General features: G+C 38.9%; 1 protein-coding gene across 4 annotated transcripts in view; it reads right to left on the bottom strand.

Moving 5' to 3' along the window:
• The window catches only part of CD96 (CD96 molecule), a 90,586-nt gene extending 70,937 nt beyond the window's left edge, over positions 1 to 19,649 (bottom strand). For 3 of the 4 annotated variants that reach the window (XM_032349561.1, XM_032349569.1, XM_032349558.1), the window contains exons 1-3: positions 19,451 to 19,649; positions 17,199 to 17,552; positions 36 to 160 (exon numbers count right to left, since the gene is read on the bottom strand). In XM_032349561.1, the coding sequence (XP_032205452.1) occupies positions 36 to 160; positions 17,199 to 17,552; positions 19,451 to 19,511 (540 nt within the window). In that variant the 5' untranslated portion in view covers positions 19,512 to 19,649. The remainder of the gene's footprint in view (positions 1 to 35; positions 161 to 17,198; positions 17,553 to 19,450) is intronic. The other variant, XM_032349578.1, reaches the window with a different exon arrangement.
• Positions 19,650 to 21,450: the final 1,801 nt, after the last annotated feature.

Below are 21,450 nucleotides of genomic sequence, written 5' to 3' on the forward strand. Positions count from 1 at the left end.
CATTGTAGTTATTCACTGAAAAGGGCAACACTTACCACCAACCATGCAAAGGTGAACTCAGACGAAATTTCTGAGGAGGTGTTTTGAAAGCATGGTATTTCCAGAGTCTGATTTATCTGTACTTCTATTATATGGCTGCTTCTCAATTCATCCTGTGTGACTATAACAAAATATAGGTGAAAGAGACATGAATATGTGATCGGTCTATAAAATGCTTTTTGTGAAAGAAACAAGAACAGTTTTAGTGGAGAGCTTCATCTGCCCTCAGGAGACACCTAGGACAAGGCAAAACCCCACTATACTCCTCATTGTATAAATGGCAAAAAGGAACCACTGAGGATCGTAGAGCTGCTTATCACTGAAAAATTACAAGGAAACTCCCCTAAAAGAGTCCAACTCACAATCTGGTATGTTCCTCTGCTTTGACCCCAAAACGGTGCATTAGGCTTCAGATCATATCTTTTTGATCAGTTGGAATATAAAACTTTATAGCCTGGCCTCTGTCCTATGAAAAATCCTAATAGGTTTAAAGTTTTTTTTAGAGACATTTTAGGTTCATAGCAAAATTGAATGGGAAGTACGAGAGTTCCCACACCTCCCTTGTCTCCCATGCATGCACAAGCCACCCCTCCCCCCCTTATCATCCTTAATCACAGTGATGATTGTATCGTTACAATTGATAAAGCTACCTTGACACATCATTATCATCCCAAGCCCATAGCTTGTTTCCATTAGAGTTCCTTCTTGGCCCTGAACATTCCATGGGTGTTGAGGGCTGCATAATGACCTGTATTCACCACTGTAGTGTCACACAGAATAGCGTCGCTGCCCTAAAAGTCCTCTGCGCTCCACCTACTCATCCCTCCCTCCTGCCAGACTCTGCCGTTCGCTAATCTTTTTACTGCCTTATTGCCCCTCTGAGCTGTCTTTTTAGAACTTATAAATATTCCTCCAAAGAGGGAATGATATAGAAAGATACATAAGGAAACTCTGAAGAAGGCACTAATGCTAATGGGTTATTTATTTATTTATTCTTCATTTGAAAGGTCATATGAGACAAATACCAGTTTCCCAGGTTCTCCTTGCGAAGTCATACACACACACATACGCATTTGTGACTAAACTACAATAACATCAAAGAATAGTTTACAAATGAACTCTACCATCTTAATATCCCGAAAATCTGATTTTCTTTTTTCCATGTCTATACAACTCTTGTTTGTATGCATATGTTTTCTCATGCTGCAGTCCTTTTAATCAACAAATGTTACCCCGTATTTTTGCTCGATTTTTTTTGCTGTCATATATATACATCATCATTTGGTTTGTCATTTCCAATTACTGAATCATGTGTTCTTTCAGTTTGGGCTTTTAGTTTATTTAAACTACTATAACCTATATAGCAAGGATTATCCTTATACTAACAGCTTTCTTCTGACCATTCAGCTACTTATTCTGTGAATTTTGGGGGCACCTGGGTGGCTCAGTGGGTGAAGCCTCTGCCTTCGGCTCAGGTCATGATCTCAGGGTCTTGGGATCGAGCCCCATATCGGGCTTTCTGCTCAGCAGGGAGTCTGCTTCCCTTCCTCCCTCTCTGCCTGCCTCTCTGCCTACCTGTGATCTCTCTCTCTGTCAAATAAATAAATAAATTTTTAAAGAAAGTCTGTGAATTTAATGGGTATGAGTATCCTCATTATTATTAACAGCATTTATTTTTAAGTGAAATATTTCTCAGTTTGGTATATGTAGCCTGTAGGACTTCGTTATATTCCAATGTCTTAGCAACAGAAGCTTTACTGAAAATTCGTTCCTCCTGCCTTCCTTAATTGAAACCAGGCCTCTCCATTAGGCACATCTTTCCTACATCATTCTCAAATAGTGGCTGTTTATTTTCTTATGCCCTTATTTCCTCAAAATGAGGAGGGAGGACCAGTGCCTTTCTTGCTCCTCATTACCGTTTCCAAATATTATTCCAATCCCATTATTAAAAGAAAAAAAATCCTTTCTTTTATGGTTAAGACAATTTAGCTATAACAGCACTTCCAAATAGAGTTATTTGTATACTACCACTGATACTGCTTGCCAGGACTGCTTACCATCATTACTGTCATTACTACTATTTAATTTTATTTCTGATATTACTGTAATTGTTTTTATAATTGTTTTACTGACGTAAGTTTATTTTAAACAGAGGATGATGGTCTAGGCACTAATATTTGAGAAGTGCATGAAATCCACTTGGTATGTTATTTATATTTTAATATATATTACCCAAATATGTAAGTATTAGATTTTTGTAAAACTGATCCAGATTCTGGGAAGTTGGGAATGCAACCAACCTCACTTTTTAAATATTCCTGAAACTCCCTATAAAAACAGACAAAGTAACTAGAGCAGTAAACCTAAAAACACACGGGAAATATGTGTAGGAACACTCATTAACAGTATGTCCTCATTAATAGATGGGGACAAATCACTGGACCACTGCAGTATCAGCAACTGAGCAGAAATCAACAAGGAAAATCGACTGGGCTTCTTATTTCCCTTAGAACTAAAGAACGTCCCCTCTACCCCCTCCCCCACCCCCCACTAAAAGCAACAGGTAATCACTGGAAAGACATGCAGACTAATCTGAGAACAGCAGCAGAAATGTAGAAAGGAGTTTGCAGGCACCAGATTACCAGTGCCTTCAAGGGAAACAAGAAGAGGCTTGTCAGTGTTGGAACAGCGGGTGCTTTTTAGACAGATCCCGTACTGGGAAGAAAACCCTGGGAGTAGAATCCAAATTAAATAGGACAGGTCCAAAAGGAGAAAGCAAACAAGCAATTTAGATAAAAGTGAGGGATAGAAGGAAAAGAAGTATATCTCAGAAAGTACAATACCATATTATTTACCTTGAAAATAACAGAAGACAGGGCTCTAGAGACACTGAAGACTTTAAAAAAGCTAGCCTGGTCCACCCTTCCATAGCAAAAATCAACATGCGTTTACCTTAAGCGTAAGCAATAGAAAAGGAATGGGGTAAAATCACACATAAAGAGACCATGAGAAGAGAGAACAAAAGAATATCCCCTCAACAATGGCAGCATTTTAGAAAAAGATAATTTCACAATAAATAATAACTGTAGACTAATAACTCAAAACAAGGTGAAAGAAATAAGGGAAATGATAGGAGCTGCAAAAAATTTTAACAAAACTGCTAAATGAGTCAACTGGAAAGAAGGAAGCTCAGCAGAGACAGGTGAGAGAATCCAGGAATGGGTTGGAAATAACAACTCATTGTAGAAATTAAGAGCAAACTAGAAGAAAAACAAGAACATACTGGCCCAAAAGTTAATGCTAAAAGAAATTTTAAAATTTCTTTTAATTTATTCTTAAATTCTTAAAATTTCTTTTAATTCTTAAAATTTCCTAAAAGAAATTTTAAAATCGAATAAAAGGGAATTTTTAAATAATAAATAATAAATTTTAAAAGAAAAAGTATCACTTTCAAAGAAAATGATAAGCAAAGAAGATTGAAAGTGTGTATAATAGAAGGCACTAAAGTCAATAAGCAGTAGATAGAAAAAAATACTAAAAATTGTAATTCAATGGGCGCCTGGGTGGCTCAGTGGGTTAAGCCGCTGCCTTCGGCTCAGGTCATGATCTCAGAGTCCTGGGATCGAGTCCCGCATCGGGCTCTCTGCTCAGCGGAGAGCCTGCTTCCCTCTCTCTCTCTCTCTGCCTGCCTCTCCATCTACTTGTGATTTCTCTCTGTCAAATAAATAAATAAAATCTTTAAATAAAAAAAAATTGTAATTCAAGTACAGTTTCTTAAAGTAGAAAATGATTAGCAAATACATATTGAAAGAGTATACTGAAAAAGTGGGAAAATAGGCTCAAAATAGACATTAAGCAAATTACTATAATGGCATTTTTAAAAAGTCAGTTATGGAAAAATAGGATTATTATTAACTTTTTGACAGCAACTCTTTATGCCAAAAAATAATGTAGCAACATATTTAATGTACTCAAGGAAAGAAAATGTGAGCTAATGATTTTATATTCAGCAAAATTAGCTTTTTGATATGAAGACTACATAAAACCTGTTAGAGCCAGGGAAGTCAGGGAATATTGCTCCCATGAGGATTCTCCAATAGAATACACTTTAGACTGGGGAGAGATTTATGTAAAGTCTGGGGTGAGTGTTGAATCTATGTTCACCTTTAGCACTAAAAATAAATCATTGTTATAAGGAAGAGAGTAGTAATAAATACATATTTTAAAATAATGCGAAAAGGGCACCTAGTGGCTCAGTTATTAAGCTTCTGCCTTCGGTTTAGGTCATGATCCTAGGGTCCTGGTATTAATTCCCACATCGGGCTCCATACTCAGTGGGAAGCCTGCTTCTCCCTCTCCCATTTCCCCTGCTTGCGTTCCTTCTCTCACTGTCTGTCTTTCTGTCTCTCTCTAATAAATAAATAAATAAATAAATAAACTTTAAAAAAATAAATAAAATAAAGAGAAAATATAAGGATCACAAATGGGGCAGGGGGAGGGTTGAGATGGTTGTGGCTATGGGGCCACGAAAAGGTCAGTGAAAAAAGCCATGTATAAAACTGAGCAAATTATAAAAACTATCATTTCAAGACCAAAGGCAAACATGTAATTGAGAAACATCTCTTCTTAGAAAAATGCTAGAACTTCAGTAGAATAGCAGGAGTCTTTACTCTGCTTGCCTAGGAATCCTTCCATTCCCCTTCCCCGGTGTTGTCAGTGAGAAAGGTAGCTTTACCATCTTGGAGATGGCTGCAAGAAACAGCAGCTTTTCTTCCAAAAGAAGCAGACTTAAATTAGATCTGAGTGTGTAGATCCTTCACTTTGTTAGCTAACAGGCACAAACTTGGTAGGAAAACAGAGAACTGAAGCTTGGTTAGCATGGGTTTGCAAATCCCATTTGGGGTGAGTAGCAGAACAGACGGACATTTAACATGAAGAATCTAGAAATTAGAGAGTCATGGCTGACCAGGAAAATACACAGGTGAGTGCGGAGACCTCGGGGAGCTTATTGAAAAGCAAAAGCCAAGGGAGACCGTGTTACGGTCTGCAACTTTGAACACACCCTCTAACCACCCCCCTCAACCCAGCACACACACATCAATATGTAGGGGGTGGAAGCTGAACAGGCTTGAGGAATTGGAGCACAACTTTTGTCAAATTCATTGGTGGACCAATAAAGGGGCTTTGCCAATGCAGGGGCAATTTGTTGGAAACTAAACTAAAGACATAATAAGTATAATAAAAAGTTGAGCAGAAAAATCTTTACACACTGAAGAGGAAACAGATTTTATAATTTAGGTATGGTTAGTTACCAAAATTAAAAAAAAAAAAAGGAAACTTAAAAAAACTCCACTGGATTTAGAGTTGTCACATTATTATTATTATTTTTATGCCTAGTTTTCTAAAACAACAACAGAAAGATGATACATGAAGAAAAGAGGAAAGCATGTCCATGCTCTCAGGAAAAAAACAGTTAGTTGAAACTGATTCCTACATTGGCTTTAATAGACATTAAAGCAGCTCTTATAAGAATATTCATGGGATTAAAACAAAAGATGATGACTCAAAATGACAAAAAATGACTCAAAAAATAGGGAATCTTAGTGGAGAAATAGAAAACTATCAAATGAACCAAATAATTATTCTAGAGTTGAAAAGTCAGTAACAAAAAATAATTAAAAATTTACTAGGGATGGTCAACAGCCAATCTGAGATGGCAGAAGCTAAAGAATCAGTATATTTGAATATTGATTAATATAAATGACCTAGGGGCACCTGGATGGTGCAGTTGGTTAAGCATCTGACACTTGGTTTTGGCTCAGGTCATGATCTCAGGGTCATGAGACTGAGCCCCACATCAGGCTCTGTACTCAGCGTGGAGTCTGCTTAGGACTCTCTCTCTCCCTCTCCCGCTGCCCCTTTCACCAGTGTTGTCTTTCCCTCTTTTTCTCCCAAATAAATAATCTAAATATATATATGTGTGTGTGTGTGTGTGTGTGTGTATAATCTGAAGAAAAGGGAGAAAGAAGATTGAAGGAAAACAGAGCTTCAGAGCCATATAGGACAATATCAAGTGTCCTTAAACGTAGGCAATGGGAGTCATAGCAGGAGAGATGAAAGAGAGAGGGAAAGAACAAATGCTTAAAGATATAATGGCCCAAAACTTCATATATGATTTTTAAAAACTTTCTGGGAAGTTAGTTTACCTCCAGGTTAATCTAACCTGCAGGAATCTTAAAACTCAAAGAAGTTAAACACAAGGAGAAACCCACCTAGGCATATTATACCTGCTGGAAGCCAAAAGCAAAGAGGGAATTATGGAAGCAGTGAGTGAAATCAACAAGAAAAACAAAACAAAACAAAACAATCACATGCAGAGACCAATAATACAATTAATGGCTCACTTCTCACTAGAAAAACGGAGATCAGAAGATATATTCAAAATGTTGAAAGAAATAGCAGCCCACTTAAGAATGCTGCATTCAATGAAACTATCCTTCAAAAGTAAAAATGAAAAAGCAGGATTCATTGCAAGTAGATTTGTCTTATATGAAATTCTAAAGTCCTTTATGCTGAAAGGAAGTGATACCAATTAGTAACTTCATGAGGTGGAATGAAGTGCACAGGAAATGGTAAATAAAAGGGTAAATATAAAAGATTACATATATAGTTCTTTTATCTCTTAATTTAAGAATAGAAAATTTTTAAACCATTAATTTTAGCACTGTTCTGTTGGGTTTATTTTGTTAATATATAATATATATAATATGTACATGATATATATGCGGACAGTAATAATGAAAGGAAAATATATGCTGGAAGAAGTTGCAAAAAGAGAAAAAGAGAGAGAGAGAGAGAGAGAAAATAAACACAGAAACAGACATAAGAATGATCCTGACATTGAAGCTATCCAACAAAAATATTAAAATAGCTTTTTAAAAAATTAACATATAATGTATTATTAGCCCCAAAGGTACAGGTCTGTGATACCGCCAGGCTTAAAAGAGTTCTTTTTAATATGCTCAAGAATAGAGAAAAAGATAAGTAAATGAAAGAATGGACAATTTCATCAAAGAATTAAAAATCTACCAAAAACAGTAACTTAAAAATATTAGATCAGAAACTAAGAACTAATTTGATTGGGTTGAAAACTTAATTAGACATCACAATAAATAAGATTTGTGAATTGGAAGTATAAGTCAATAGAAAATTTCTAAACTAAACTATAGAAAGAATAAATAAAATAAAACTATTTTATTTATTTATTTGAGAGACAGATCATAAGTAGGCAGAGAGACAGGCAGAGAGAGAGAGGGGGAAGCAGGCTCCCTGCTGAGCAGAGAGTCCGATGCGGGGCTCGATCCCAAGAGCCTGAGATCATGACCTGAGCCGGAGGCAGAGACTTTAACCCGCAGAGCCACCCAGGTGCCCCTGAATTCATAATACTTAATACAAAATACTTTTTGGTCACCTTATAAGAGTGCTAATGAGCCAACTCATTTTTCAAACTGATAAATAAAGGGAAAGAATCAAGCATCTGTTTGTTTTTCTTATACAAACTGTACATCTATTAAATAATTGTCTCCTGAGAGGAAATTTCTCTATAAGAAGACTTCAGGTAATAAATACAAGAATGACAGAATTTGAACAACACTCTTTGTCAACCCATAGTGAATTAATGGATCTTGGCAATACTTATCAATGGCGTTTAACATCACATACCCAGACATTATGTGCGTCTGATGTAACTATGCAATATCGTCTATGAAGTACTTGTGCCAAAAAACACAAAAAATAAAAACAAAAAGTTAATGTGATCAAATCTCTATATTCGACAAAGTAGTAAACAAGGAACATGGATATACCAAGGGATACAGGAGCAAAATCCAGGCTGTGGCTAATTTTACAGATAAAGAGCCAAATTTACTTAGCAAATATTTTGGAGAAGGAAAATAAGAAACATAAAATAATCTTCAGATTAAAAGGGAATTTTGGGGTGTCCTGCTCTCCACTTAGCAGGGAGTCTGCTTCTCCCTCTCCCTCTGCCTCTTACCCCCTACGCACTAGCTCTCTATCTTTCTAAAATAAATAAATAAAATCTTAAAAAAATATATATAAGAGGGGTGCCTGGGTGGCTCAGTTGGCTTGGAGGCCGCCTTGGGCTCAGGTCATGATCCCAGAACCCTGGGGTTGAGCCCTGCATCAGGCTTCCTGCTCAGCAGGAACCCTGCTTCTCCTTCTCCCACTCCCCCTACTTGTGTTTCCTCTCTCACTGTGTCTTTCTCTGTCAAATAAATAAATAAATAAAATCTTTAAAAAATAAATTAAAAAAATTAAATTAAAATAAAAAATAAAAGCGAGTTTTCAAATTATCACAGTACTTTCAATTGATGTGAATCCAATTTAAATAACCAAAATATAAAAATAACAACTATGAGGTCAACTGGATATTTCATGGTATCAAGAATTTACTAGTTATTTTTAGTTCTGGTAGTGGTATCATGGTTTTATATATATATACATCATTTTTAGCTTTCAAGGAATCATTCTAAAATAAATAAGATATTTTGGAACAGTTTAATCTGGGAGGTGGTAGTTGCTAAAGGTAAATGAAACAAGACTGTGAGTTAATGATGACTGAAGTTGCATGTTTACTCTGTGGGAGATCATTATACTATAATATATAATTTTGCATGTTTGAAACTTTCCACAATTAGAGGTTTTAAAATCTTTTCATGAATCATCTGAAATCATCTTGAGTATTGCCTGCTATATGTAACATACTTTGAGTAAAACTAATCCTTCTCTCTCCAGATTCACTGCTAGTATGCTCTTATTCCGTGACTGTAACAGACTATGGCCTGTGGGTCAAATCTGGTGGCTGCTTTGGTAAATCAAGTTCTGCAGCAACACAGCCAGGCGCCTTAGCTTACATATTGACTGTAAGTACTTTCATGCTACAGCAGAGTTGAACAGTTTTGACGGAGGTTGTATAGGCTGTATGGACAAAGCCTGAACTATTTGCTATGTGGTCCTTCAAGTTTGTCAGCTCCCACTCTGATGTCCCAGTCCTCATCCATTATTCTTTGAAGATCTCCGTTATCCAGTTTGCAACCTTGATACATTCCCGAGTGACTTCAAGTTACCGTGCCATTGCGCATCCACCACCTGGCCCCTCAGTCTGCCACTGTTACCCCACTGTCTCCACTCCATTTCTGATGTCCACTGTCACGATCCCGTTTGGAATCTCTGTGCCACCCCTAACTGCTCCACCTACAAAATCACTACAAACCTACAAACACTCCTGCTGGTTGTTTTGTGCAACTAATTTTGTCTCAACTGTTCTTTGTCCTCATTCAGTCTTTAAATGAGTTGATTTCTACTTTCTCCCAATCCATGAGATTTCTTTGCTTTACTTCCCTTATTATCTAGAAAAGATCCACAGTCTATCATTACAGTAACATTCTTGCTAATATCCCAAATCCCTTGGCTCTTTCCCCTCGCCCCTCGCTAATAAATAGGGAATCCAATAGTTAACTCCAGCTATCTACTTTTTAATGCCCAGACCCAAGCAGCCAAGCACTACCGGTGAATGGAAATTGTCTTACCATACTTACTACAATTTCTTACCATACTCACATGTACAGTCAACACTAACTGAAAATCCAAATACATTTACCTAGTTACCTTATTTTCCCTCTATTCACAGAGGTGATTTCAAACTTTGGCCAATCTCTTTTCTGAAGACTCCTCCCCTCTCTCTACTCGAAGATAACTTTGTATCCTATTTCATTTAATTTAATTGATTTATTTTTGAAGATTTATTTATGAGAGAGAGAGAGAGAGAGAAGAGACGGAGAACAAGCAGGAGGGGCAGTGGGAGAGGGAGAGAGTATCCCCAGCAGACTCCGCACCAACTGGAATCAGATGCAGGGCCTCCATTTCATGACCCCGAGATCACAACCTGAGCCGGAACCAAGAGTTGGATGTTTAACCAACTGTGCCACCCAGGTGCCCCATGTTTCCTATTTTAGAGAAAATAGAAGAGGGCACCGCCCTCATCAAATGCACTTATTCCAATTTCCTTCTTCCCGTTATATAATTTTTAAAAACTGTCCTTTTTTCCAATTTCAGGATCCCTATAGTACTGATGTTATAGATTTCTTTGCCCCTATATTCTCAGAAACCTTAGTTTATTGTAGTTTTTCTTCGGTTTATTTAACCACTCTCTTTCAACTCTGACTTGGTTTTGAAGCTTAGCCAGGCATCTTGCATTAATTAAAACCAACCCACTACCGCACAACGCTGATGCAAACCCTCATTTGAGTACTCATACCGTTCCCCTCACTCCTGACAGACTTCTTAGAAGTTGTGTCGACATTTGTTGTCTCCATTTCCTTGCCTCCTACTCACTCCTGTGCTCCCCCGAGTCTGACTTCCATCTCTCTTCCGTGCCACAGAAATAGCCTCTGTTAAGGTGATCAATAACATCCTTGTTCCTAAATACAGTCCAATAACCATGCTGTCCTTTCAGAAACATCAGAATTGATAGTTACTCCTTTCAGGAAATATTATCATTCTAGTTTTTTGGTGAGCCAGATTCTCTCCCTTTCACGGCTGCCTCTCGAGTCTCTCTTCTAATCTTTTGAAGATTTATCTTTCTCCATCTATCTCAGCTGAAGGGCTACATTGCTTTTCTCACTTGCTTTTCTCTGCCTACATGAGCTCTTTCAGTCCCCAAACCTCAGTTAGCATATACTCATACAGTTCACCAATTGGTAACTTTGGCTTAAACCTCTCTTCTCGAACAGGAGTTGTATATCTCTTTCCTTATCTCCTCAATGTGTCAACTTCCCATGTAACTCAACATGTACAAAATCAAATTCAGTCAAACTCCAAACAGCCCCTGCATGATCGGACTGTCCTCCAGTTTTTCCTAACATAAGGAGTCATCCCCCCATTTTTTCCTGTTCCACACATTCAAACCCAAAGCGCCATTCTTGATACTGCTTTTTGTTCCTCATTCCACGCATGCAATCCAACACCACATCCTGTAGGGTGAATCTCTTAAATACACTTCTAATTTGAACACTTCTCCCCAGGTACCTCACTGCCACTCTACTCAATGTTATCTCGCTTAGATTTCTGTCCTGTCTTAACTTATCTATATCATCCTCTCTATCTTTTCTCAATCAATTCTCTATAATCTTGCAATAAAGATCTTTTTGAAATGCAAAATTCAAAAAATTCAACAACTACCTTCCAATTAGTTTCCATACCTCCTGGGATAAAGGTAAAACTTAAGTTTCTAACTAGCCTCTTCTTCAAAGGCTTCCCTTTTAATCCTTCTGCTCAAGCCATACCTTTTAAAACCCCCCATACTTGCGATATCTCCTAACCACCACAGAGCCTTTACACATCCTGTTTTATGTAAAGCTGTCTTCACTATATTTATCTAGTTAATTCCTGCTCAGCATCACTTCCCCAGGAAACCGTTCCTGACTTACCTATTACATCTTCTCAAAACACTACTTTCTTACTGCAAGAGCACTTTTCACTGTTGCAATTTGGCCTTAGTTTGTTTGTCTATTTGGTTATTTTGTCTCTTCCCATTGGACTTCATGATTCCTGATGACAGAGTCATGTCTGGATTGTGTCCCTGTATTTTAAGCACTCAAAAATATTTGTTGGCTAAAGATTGAATATAAGAATTTAAGAAGAGCCAGCATTCAAGCTCAAGAAAAAACCATGCTATGAAATTGACACATACATCAGTGAAACAGAGTGCCCAGAAATAAACCCACATGTAGGATCAATTAATTTATAACAATATTATTATGAAAGGAGCCAAGAAGACGCAATGGGGAAAGCGTAGTCTCTTTGATCAGTGCTGTTGGGGAAATGGGATAGCTGCATGCAAAAGAATGAAACTGGACTCCTGTCTTCCACCCTACATAAAGCTCAAATCAAAATGGATTAAAAACTTGAACGTAAAGCTCCAAACCATAACACTTGTAGAAGAATATATAGGAGCAATGATTTTTTGGCTTTAGCAATGATTTTTTGGATTTGACACCAAAACCAAAGGCAAAAAAAGCAAAAATAAGCAACAGGACTGTATCAAACTAAAAAGCTTCTTCCCAGCAAAGGAAAACATCAATAAAGTGAAAAGGCAACCTATGGAATGGGAGAAAATATTTATAAATCACATATCTGATAAGGGGTTAATATCCAAAATATATAAACAAGTCATACAACTCAACAGTAACAAAACAAACAATCCAAATTAAAAATGGCCAGAGAAATTGAGCAGACACTTTTCCAAATAAGATATCCAACCAAGTATCCAGGGGCGCCTGGGTGGCTTAGTAGGTTAAAGTTTCTGCCTTTGGCTCAGGTAATGATCCCAGGGTCCTGGGATCGAACCCCGCATTGGGTTCTCTGCTTGGCGGGGAGCCTGCCTCCCCCTCTCTCTTTGCCTGTCTCTCTGCCTACTTGTGATTTCTGTCAAATAAATAAATAAAATCTTAAAAAAAAAAAAAAGTAAAAAAAAAAAAAAAAAAAAAAGATATCCAAGTATCCAATAGGCAAGGAAAAGGCCTCCCCGTCACTAAACAGAGAAATGCAAATCAACAATGTCACCTCACACCTGCTAAAATGAATGTTATCAAAAAGGTAAGTTAACAAATACTGGAAAAGATATGGAGAAGAGGCAGCACTTGTGCATTGTTGGTGGAAATGCAAACTGGTGCAGCCACTCTGGAAAACAGTATGGAGGCTCCTCAGAAAATTAAAAATAGAATTATCAGGGCACCTGGGTGGCTCAGTCAATTAAGCTTCTGGCTCTTGGTTTGGGCTTAGGTCATGATCTCAAGGGTGGTAGGATCAAGCCCAGCCTTGGGCTCCTCACTCAGTGGGGAGTCTGCTTGAAGATTCTCTCTTTCCCTCAAACAAATAAATAAAATCTTGAAAAAAATAAAATAAAATCAGGACTACCGTATGATCCAGCATTTCTAATTCTAGGTATATATCTAAAGAAAATAAAATCACCACCTTGAAAAGATATATGCATCCCCATGTTCACTGCAGCACTATTTACAATAACTAAGACAGAAACAACTCAAGTGTCCATCAGTGGATGAATGGATAAAGAAAATATTCTAATATACAAGGAAATAGTATTCATTAATTTAAAAAAATGGAAATCCTGCCATTTGTGACAACATGGATGGATCTTGAAGGCACTATACTACATGAACAAAAGAAAGACAAATACTCTGATTTCATTTCTATGTGGAACTTTAAAAACAAAACAAAATGAATTCATTGGTACAGAGAACAGGTTGGCAGTTGCCAGAGGTGGGTGTTGGGGTGAAATGGGTGAAGAAGGTCAAAAGGTACAAACTTCCAATTATAAGATATATAAATTCTGGAACTAAAACATAGAGCTTGGTGACTAAAGTTAACAATACTATACCATATGTTTGAAAGTTACTAAGAGAGTAAATCTTAAAAGTTCTCATCACAAGAAAAAAAATTAACTCTGTGAGGTGATGGATATTAACTAAACTTATTGTGGTGATCATTTCATGAGATGTATATAAGTATCAAATCATCTGTTACACACTTAAAACAAATACAATGTCATATGTCAATTATATTCTCAATAAAACTGGAAGAGTCTCTCTCTCTCTCTCTCTCTCTCTGTCTCTGCCAGCCTCTCTACCTACCTGTGATCTCTCTCTGTCAAACAAATAAATAAAATCTTTAAAAAAAAAAAAAAAACAAAACTGGAAGAGTCAAAGAGCACATTATGCCTCTAGACAGAGTAGTCGAATTACCAAGATTATATTATCAAGATAGTGTATTCCATTACTAGTAATATAATAGTTTTTTTATCATATTCTATATTACTTTATTATCTACCTCCTCCTCCTTGTATTACCATTACTTCTTCCCCTCCTACTGCTTCCAGTCACAACGTTAATGGCCCTCTAAGGCTTTTTCATGATCTGGGAAATTAGAGTCATGTTGCACTTTAATAACAGAAACTAGTAACTTCAAATTTTAAAATACATCAAAAATTCTACAATCTCAGGCACTTATATAAGAAAACAAAATCCAGGAAACCTGGGTTAATTATAGCAACTAAGGATTCAACTCAGAAAACTGCATGTCTCAGGGTAACTCGAAAGCCAACCCAGGAGGAAACCCTGTCAGGTGAAAATGAAAAAGAACCAAAGCTCAAGTGTTCATTATAATTTCTCATCTGCAGCCCCAGAGCACCACCTCACACAAAGGAACGAAATACTGTGAAAAGAGAACAGAATCCCTTTTCAGGCCTTCCAGAACATGGGGACAGATACTGTTTTATGAACAGACGGGGAGGAGAATGGCTCAGAGGACAAGAGAAAGGAGACAAGAGGTCCCTACCGCCTGCGGTCCTCCAGATTTTCATATTTAGATTCTTCTACACCATCTCAATTTGCCTCTGTTCATGTGCTTCGTAAGTGCTTACACTTCGTGTGTGCTTTGCTTACCCATCTAGCTCGTGAACCTGAAGATCTCCCAGGGGTATACAAGGGAAATGGCACGAATGACAGAAGAAGAGAGGGAAGATCAAAGGAATAATGGGGGAAGAGATGTGTCATTGGGGCGGGGACTTGACAGGGCTTTTGAATGGCAACTGCCTCATCTGAGTTGTGTCTACCCTTTCACTCTCCACCAGGCTTACACTTTTGGTCACTCTGTAATGAAGGATGTTTTGTCCCTTTCTGTTTTGCTCTTTCCTATGTTGCTCTCTTTGTACTCGGTACCCAATATCAGAACTATTTCTTTAATATTGAGGCCATTTCTTTTTTTCAATCTGGTGCAGCTGACAAGCAGCAAGGTTACAATCAGAAGACTGGGGAATTTCTAACCACAAAGCATGTAGACATGGCTTCTGCCTATCCAGAGATCTGTTTTTAAAAGCTAAATTTGGCTTCTTTGAGTTGCCCTTTATTTTAAGAAATATGCCTTCCTTAAAGGCAATGCCACTCTCCTTTCCAGGTAACGTACTACCTCTTCTCCAGTGCTGTCCACATGTTGAGCTGTCCCTTATCCCTTATTTACTAGAGGGAACATCAATCCATCTTGTCAGTTCTCAGGGGAGGCTTTAGATCCTCAGAGGTGCGATAGTACATTTTACAGATTTAGGCAAAAGGTACAAAATCTTTATCTAAAGCCAAGGTCACCGTGTACCTGTGCTAATGTATGTTCAATGTTCCACTGGGTTCCGTAGCAGGCAAATATAAAAAAAAAGAGGGAGGAGGACTCATTTTAAATAAGAACTGATAAACAGAGTTCACACATTATCATTATTACTCTTCTTAATGAAAACTACCCTTTTCCAAACTCTGACTCTCCGGCAGGAACTATGCTAAGTGCTTTACACAAATTACCCCATTTAATCATCAAAATAATGGTACCTATAAAGGAGGTACTATAATTATCCATATCTGTTATATAAGAAAACAAAAGCATAGAGACTTGAAATAACTTGACAAAGATGAAATGGATATATAGTAGACAGAGCCAACACTCAAATCCTTTGCTGTCTCCAAAGTATGTGTAGCGAAGCACTGTTCTATGCAGGTCTCCTTATTTCTCTTTGTTCAACCCCACCCAATGCCACTCCCAATTTGAACTCAAGTGTTTCTTTTTTCCTGGAAAACAGTAATGGGAACAGGGCATTGTAAAGTAGTGGTGGAGGACCTCCCGGTCTCCAGATGGACTGTTCCAACACCTTGGTCTTATCTCTTGATAAGACATGGAGTGGAGGTAATAAATCCATCCCTGTGGCCTGATCTGGGCAGTCCTGTGCCTCTTTTAGCACAGCCTTCATGAGTTAATTTTTGTTGTTTTTCTCTAACATTACCAGGCCACTTTTCCCCTGACTTAAAAACATTTCATTTCCAGTGCATTTTCCATTTGTTGGCCTTCATTTTCACTCTTTTCCATTAGTATAAATGGAAATCATTTACTGTAGGACCAACTAATTTAGGGTAGGCATTATTATCATCATTTTCCAGATGGGCTAGGAGAATGTACGTGACAGTCCCCGGGTGAAATTTATTTCTGTCCAGAAAGGAGCTAGAACTTAAGCCTAGGATTCCTCCTCCAAATGCAGCCCTCTAAGGCACCTATGTGTGAATGCTACCTGTCAGCAGCCTCCTTGGTGTCTTTGCCTGCCCAATACTAAATAGGACATATACCCAAAGCCACTTGCATACATCCCCCCACAAACATACTCTGCTCCCTATGCCTTCAATGAATGGCACCTCCTCCCACGTCACCTTAAATTTTTCTCTCCCCTTCCTTCAAACTACCATTGTCCTATATCCACTCTATTAGCAAGTCACACCTATTTTACGCCCAAAGCATTCAATTTGTTGTTTCTTTCTATGTCTACCCAAACTATCACTCTGTCTCCTCTGGGCTATTGGGACTGTCTCCTAGCTCGATCCCATCATTTCCTTCTTGCCCATTTTTGTTCTATTCTCCTACTGAAGCCAGCACGATCTTTTTCTGACACAAGTACAACCAGGCTATAAATGTCATGCCATTCTTTTGTTGTGAACACTTCAATGTCTTCCTATGGCTCTTAGATAAAAATCAAAACTTCAAATATGGCTGACAAGATCTGACATGATCTGGTCCTTGCCATGTCTCCCACCTCATCCCTTAACCTCTGCGCTGCAGCCCCGCTGGCATTTTCTCATGTCCTCAAACACTACAAAGCCCCTCTCACAAGCTGTTCCCTCCCCCTGGATCACTCACAAACTTCCCACCTCCTAAATGGTGTTCATGTCTACCCTTTCTTCAGACTTCTGCTCCTGTGTTGCTTTCTCAGGGTCAATTTCCCTGGCCCTTATTACATGCTCTTTCACAAGACCTTTATCACTTATCCTTAACACTTGTCACTGTTGCAATTTTACATTTATCTGTGGAATTATGTGATGAATTTATGTCTTCCTTTCTGGGCAATACCTCTTTCTGCCCAACCTCTGTGTACTTAGCACCGTGTCTCACACACACTTGGTGCATAAGACACATCTGTCGAATGAGTGAGAGCCGAGTGAAAGTGTGTGCTCCTTTCCCTCTACAGTTATGCTTACCATTTGTCTGAAGGAGTAGGTTGTAGATTTTAGTCCGAAAACCCTCTGGATACAGAGTAAAGCTACACTCATATTTCCCAGTAAGCGAGGATGACACGTTCTTTAAGTGCAGAGTCCACGTGGACACATTTCCGGGAGTTTCTGTGAAAGTCACCAGTGACTCACAGGGACCGCCATTACTACAGTGAAAGCCATACTGAGGATGATAAAGGGCAATCAGATCCAACTTATCAGTGACCTTGGACCACTGCATCTGCACCAAGAAGCCTTTCTTCCACGTTTGACAGGTCAGGTTGATATCAGAGCCAGGGGAAGCATAGATGTTTTCTGTACTGGTTGCTTTTTCCCATACTCCTGAAAAGGAAGGACATGAGCCATTCGCTTACATGATTCATGTGGGATGACTCTTATTTAATTAAACCTTGGTCACTTTGGTGAGGTGAGAGAGCAACTAAGAAACTTTCTCTCCGGCTACCTTACACATAGGAGGGAGCCAGTGCATGATCCCCATAAAGGAGCAGAGACTCAGTACAAATGAGGAGGCATTTGCTTAAGGACTCTAGAGAGATAGTCCTCTCTTTTGTCTGTTGGGCTGTCCAAAGGATAATTTAAGTTCTCTTACCACCTGTGAATAAAATTAAGCCTATCTAGAAATTGAAGTCCACCAGCAAACAACTACTTTTACTATGAGTATTACTGATTTTTTTTGAGCTGCATATAACACACCAATAATATTTTCTGAAACTGAAAAAATAACTGATATGTGTAGGGCTGTTTTTAAAAATCTATGTTCACAAGATGCTTTTCCATAGGCCATTTCCACTTAATCTTCCTCACGTACCACAGAATGATGTTAAAACTCTATCAAAGAGGAAACTGAGGCACAGAGTGATTAAGTGACTAGCTTCAAGTCACACCTCATTAAAAGAACATGCATTTGGTTACTTAAAGACTGTGCTCTTTCTCTAAACTTCATAACAACCCAACTGCCTCCCAAATTGGTTGAGAAGAGTAAGAAATTTGACATTCACTATGAAGATCAAAAAGACCTCCATGTCCGTGCAGTTAGGGCTCCTGAGGGGAGGAAGGGAGAAAATACCTCAGGTAGAGTTTCCACTGAAGATAAACTACGGTCAGCATCCTCTATCATCAACACTTTGCAATACTAGACATAAAAGAAGAAGATCCTCTCCCATCAGCTCTCTGACCACATAGTACAAGGCACTTAAAATATGTTAAGCATTGAGCCTTTGACATGCCTTCACCAGTGGAGGCCTCCATTTTAGCGTTAATGGAACACTGTTCCAGGAATGATATATTATTATGACAAGTACCACTGAAGCTCACAAAGGAAAAAGATAAAAAGATGACAAGCAACGGAGAAGAAACAAGGCTCTCTAAGGTACTTGACAAATGGGAATTATTACACTTTCATGGATTCAAAAGTTTGGGTAGGCAGAGGTTAGTATAGTTTAATGTCGTTCCCTGTAAGCTCTCCTCTGCCTGATAATATGCCTCTGATTCTATCCACAGCATTGTATTCCAAAGTCTCCTTTGATTTAGAAATTCTCCTTAAGATCTTTGTAGCTCTATCTGTAAAGCATAGTTAATTCTTAAGACACTCGGACTCTCTATAATTCCCCCATGCTATGGAATGCAGAACTAATCTTTCTTCCCGCTATTTTTAAATAGGCCCTAAAGGAACCAGTTCCCAGTGTTGTAAGGACCCTACTTTGTCTTCCAGGTCCATACCTACACATGCCTCATTAAAATTCAACATATGTTTAAATCCCAAAGACATTCGTATTTGGAGGAGTAATACTTGTTATATACAAAAGAAAAAGGATCCTCGAGAGAGAGAAAAGTTGAGCAGGGATCCCACAGCACTGGTGGCTTTGTGATTTTTTTTAGAATTCGGGAGTTGTTCTGACGACCATGGAGAGAGCATTTCATTTCCAAGAAGCATAATTTCCAGTTACTCTAGAGATCCTCTTAGGAAGGAAATGCGTGAAAATGTCTCAGAGCAGTGGCACAAACCACTCATTCCCTTCTCGTTTTTAGTGTTCATTAGTAATCATTTCTAGACCCTAACATCTCTCCGATAGCTGCCACTTAAATTTGTAACTGAAAACCTTAGCAATGATCTGCCTTTGGTGATCAATGTCAGCAGCCTCACCCCATTTTAAATGAACAGACGCCCCACTCACCCCAAAGCAGCCGATCTGACAAGACAGGACAACTAGAAGCCTTACCCCTGACAAAATGTATCTGGATGATGGAACAGACAGCACAGTAGGTCCATTTTTTCTCCATCGTCTCCTAAAGGTTTTACGCCAGCATTTCCATGATCATGGACGTCAACTGATGCCTTGAAGCAAACACCAGCTCCCCTATTTGTGCAGAAAAACCCCAAACCTACTGCACGCCTGGGTCTGTTTATCACTTGGCAAGACCCCAGGAAATGAAACGTAGACAGGAAAGTAATGTGGTTCAGAGCTAAGTATAACCTTCACCAGAACAATGTTGAAACTGTTCTCTGAAATTTTGTGTATCACCTTCATTAAAAGACTTCTCAGGATCCAAAGATTCTCTCCTTCAGGATCTCTGTGTCAGTTATGCTGCTTCTAAAATCCAAACAAAGGAAATCATGCAGAGCGATTCATAATGTACTTGTTATACATTTCTTTTCAAGAACACGAAGTCATTGAACAAATGTGAGCTTCGTGTCTTTCACAACAGTTTTTCTGTTCACTTTTAAAATATGTTTTCCTTCCAGAATGGCTCCTGGGTGAAAGAACAAAGAATTAACACGCTTAATTTTAATAAAATCTGAAAAGTAACGGAGGGTAACATCAGCTATCAAACCGAATTTTATTGTCACACCTAATGCAGGAAAGTCCACATTTCCTGGGTGGGGGGGAGGGGTGTTGAGAAGGGAGGGCTCCTTTTCCAACCCTCATCTGGGTTAGGCTGGAGGTGAGACAGGGGAATCTCTCACTCCAGCAGCTGGAGGATTTTTTTTTTTCTTCTGACAGTAGAAGAACTTGTCTGTGTCTCAGCCAAAAACCAGAGAGAGTAAGGCCGAAACAATCTGAATCCAAAGGCAGAGAACCTCTTACCTCAGCCAGCTACTAGGCCTGGGATATCTGCCCCGTCACTTCCATTTACAGAGGACTGAGACTGGGGTTTAGGGAGGCAACTCCTCCTATATGATGGCTTCCTCACCAGGTAAGATACACATACTGGTTTTTCTAGCTTGAAACAAAATAACCTTCCACCCTTAAGAGAACAAGCATTGGGCTGAGGACTACGGCATAGGGTTGATGGACAAAGAATAAGACCAAAGAAATACATGTGTTTACACACAACCATATGAACCATTGGTGAAATATTCTGTGACCCTGATTTCACTACCACAATAGGGCGGCAACCAGCAAGCCTAAAGACACATGAGATGGCGGAGCTGTGTTCCTAAGGTCGTTGTTTTATGGGGGTCTCGGGGAGAGAGAATTCTGGCCACGTTGTTGTCATGTATATTGTCATCGTGTATCACGACATCATGATACACTGATCTATCTTGTACATACTGATCTGTCCCTGTAGGAGGACTTGGGAGAAATATGGATGATGCTAAGACATAAGGCATTACCTCTGCCATTTAGAAGGCCAGAATTTAGCTGGGAGAACAGAGATTTGCATCGTGGTGAAACAGGGGTTCCGTCCTGGATGTCTAGACTACCCTCCACCCTCTACACCAGGCTACCCTCTGCACCACCACTGGGACCACTCGCCATGGCAACTATCACTGCAGTTTCTCACCACAAAGCTAATGATGTTTCTTGCAAAGGCCAGAAGATGGAGTTACTTATTTCCTGGCTCAGGGCTCCTCAGACCTTTATTCTCACCCCCATGCCCACCTCCACACTTAGTTTCAGATCCCTAGAGGTGTTGGGCCAGGTGATGTTGACAGGAATGCTTTCAGGGAGGCTGGGGAGTGCACAGACTTTGACTGAAAGTCAGGAGATGTCCCTGTTCTGACTGCCTTCGTCTCTTTCCCTTCACCCCTGGAAATTCTAGTAAATCACAGTGATGACGTATAGCGGCAAACATAGGCTAGGAGATCTTGATATGCAGGTTCGTGTTCCCTTTCCGTTGGGACACAAGACAAGCCCAGGGAAGGACTTTGGTCCCCTCACTCCACCAGTCCTATTAAGAGGATTTACCAACATGAAATCCATAAAAATCTAAACTT

Source organism: Mustela erminea, chromosome 1 (genome assembly GCF_009829155.1).
Source record: "Mustela erminea isolate mMusErm1 chromosome 1, mMusErm1.Pri, whole genome shotgun sequence".
Classification (NCBI taxonomy): Eukaryota; Metazoa; Chordata; class Mammalia; order Carnivora; family Mustelidae; genus Mustela; species Mustela erminea.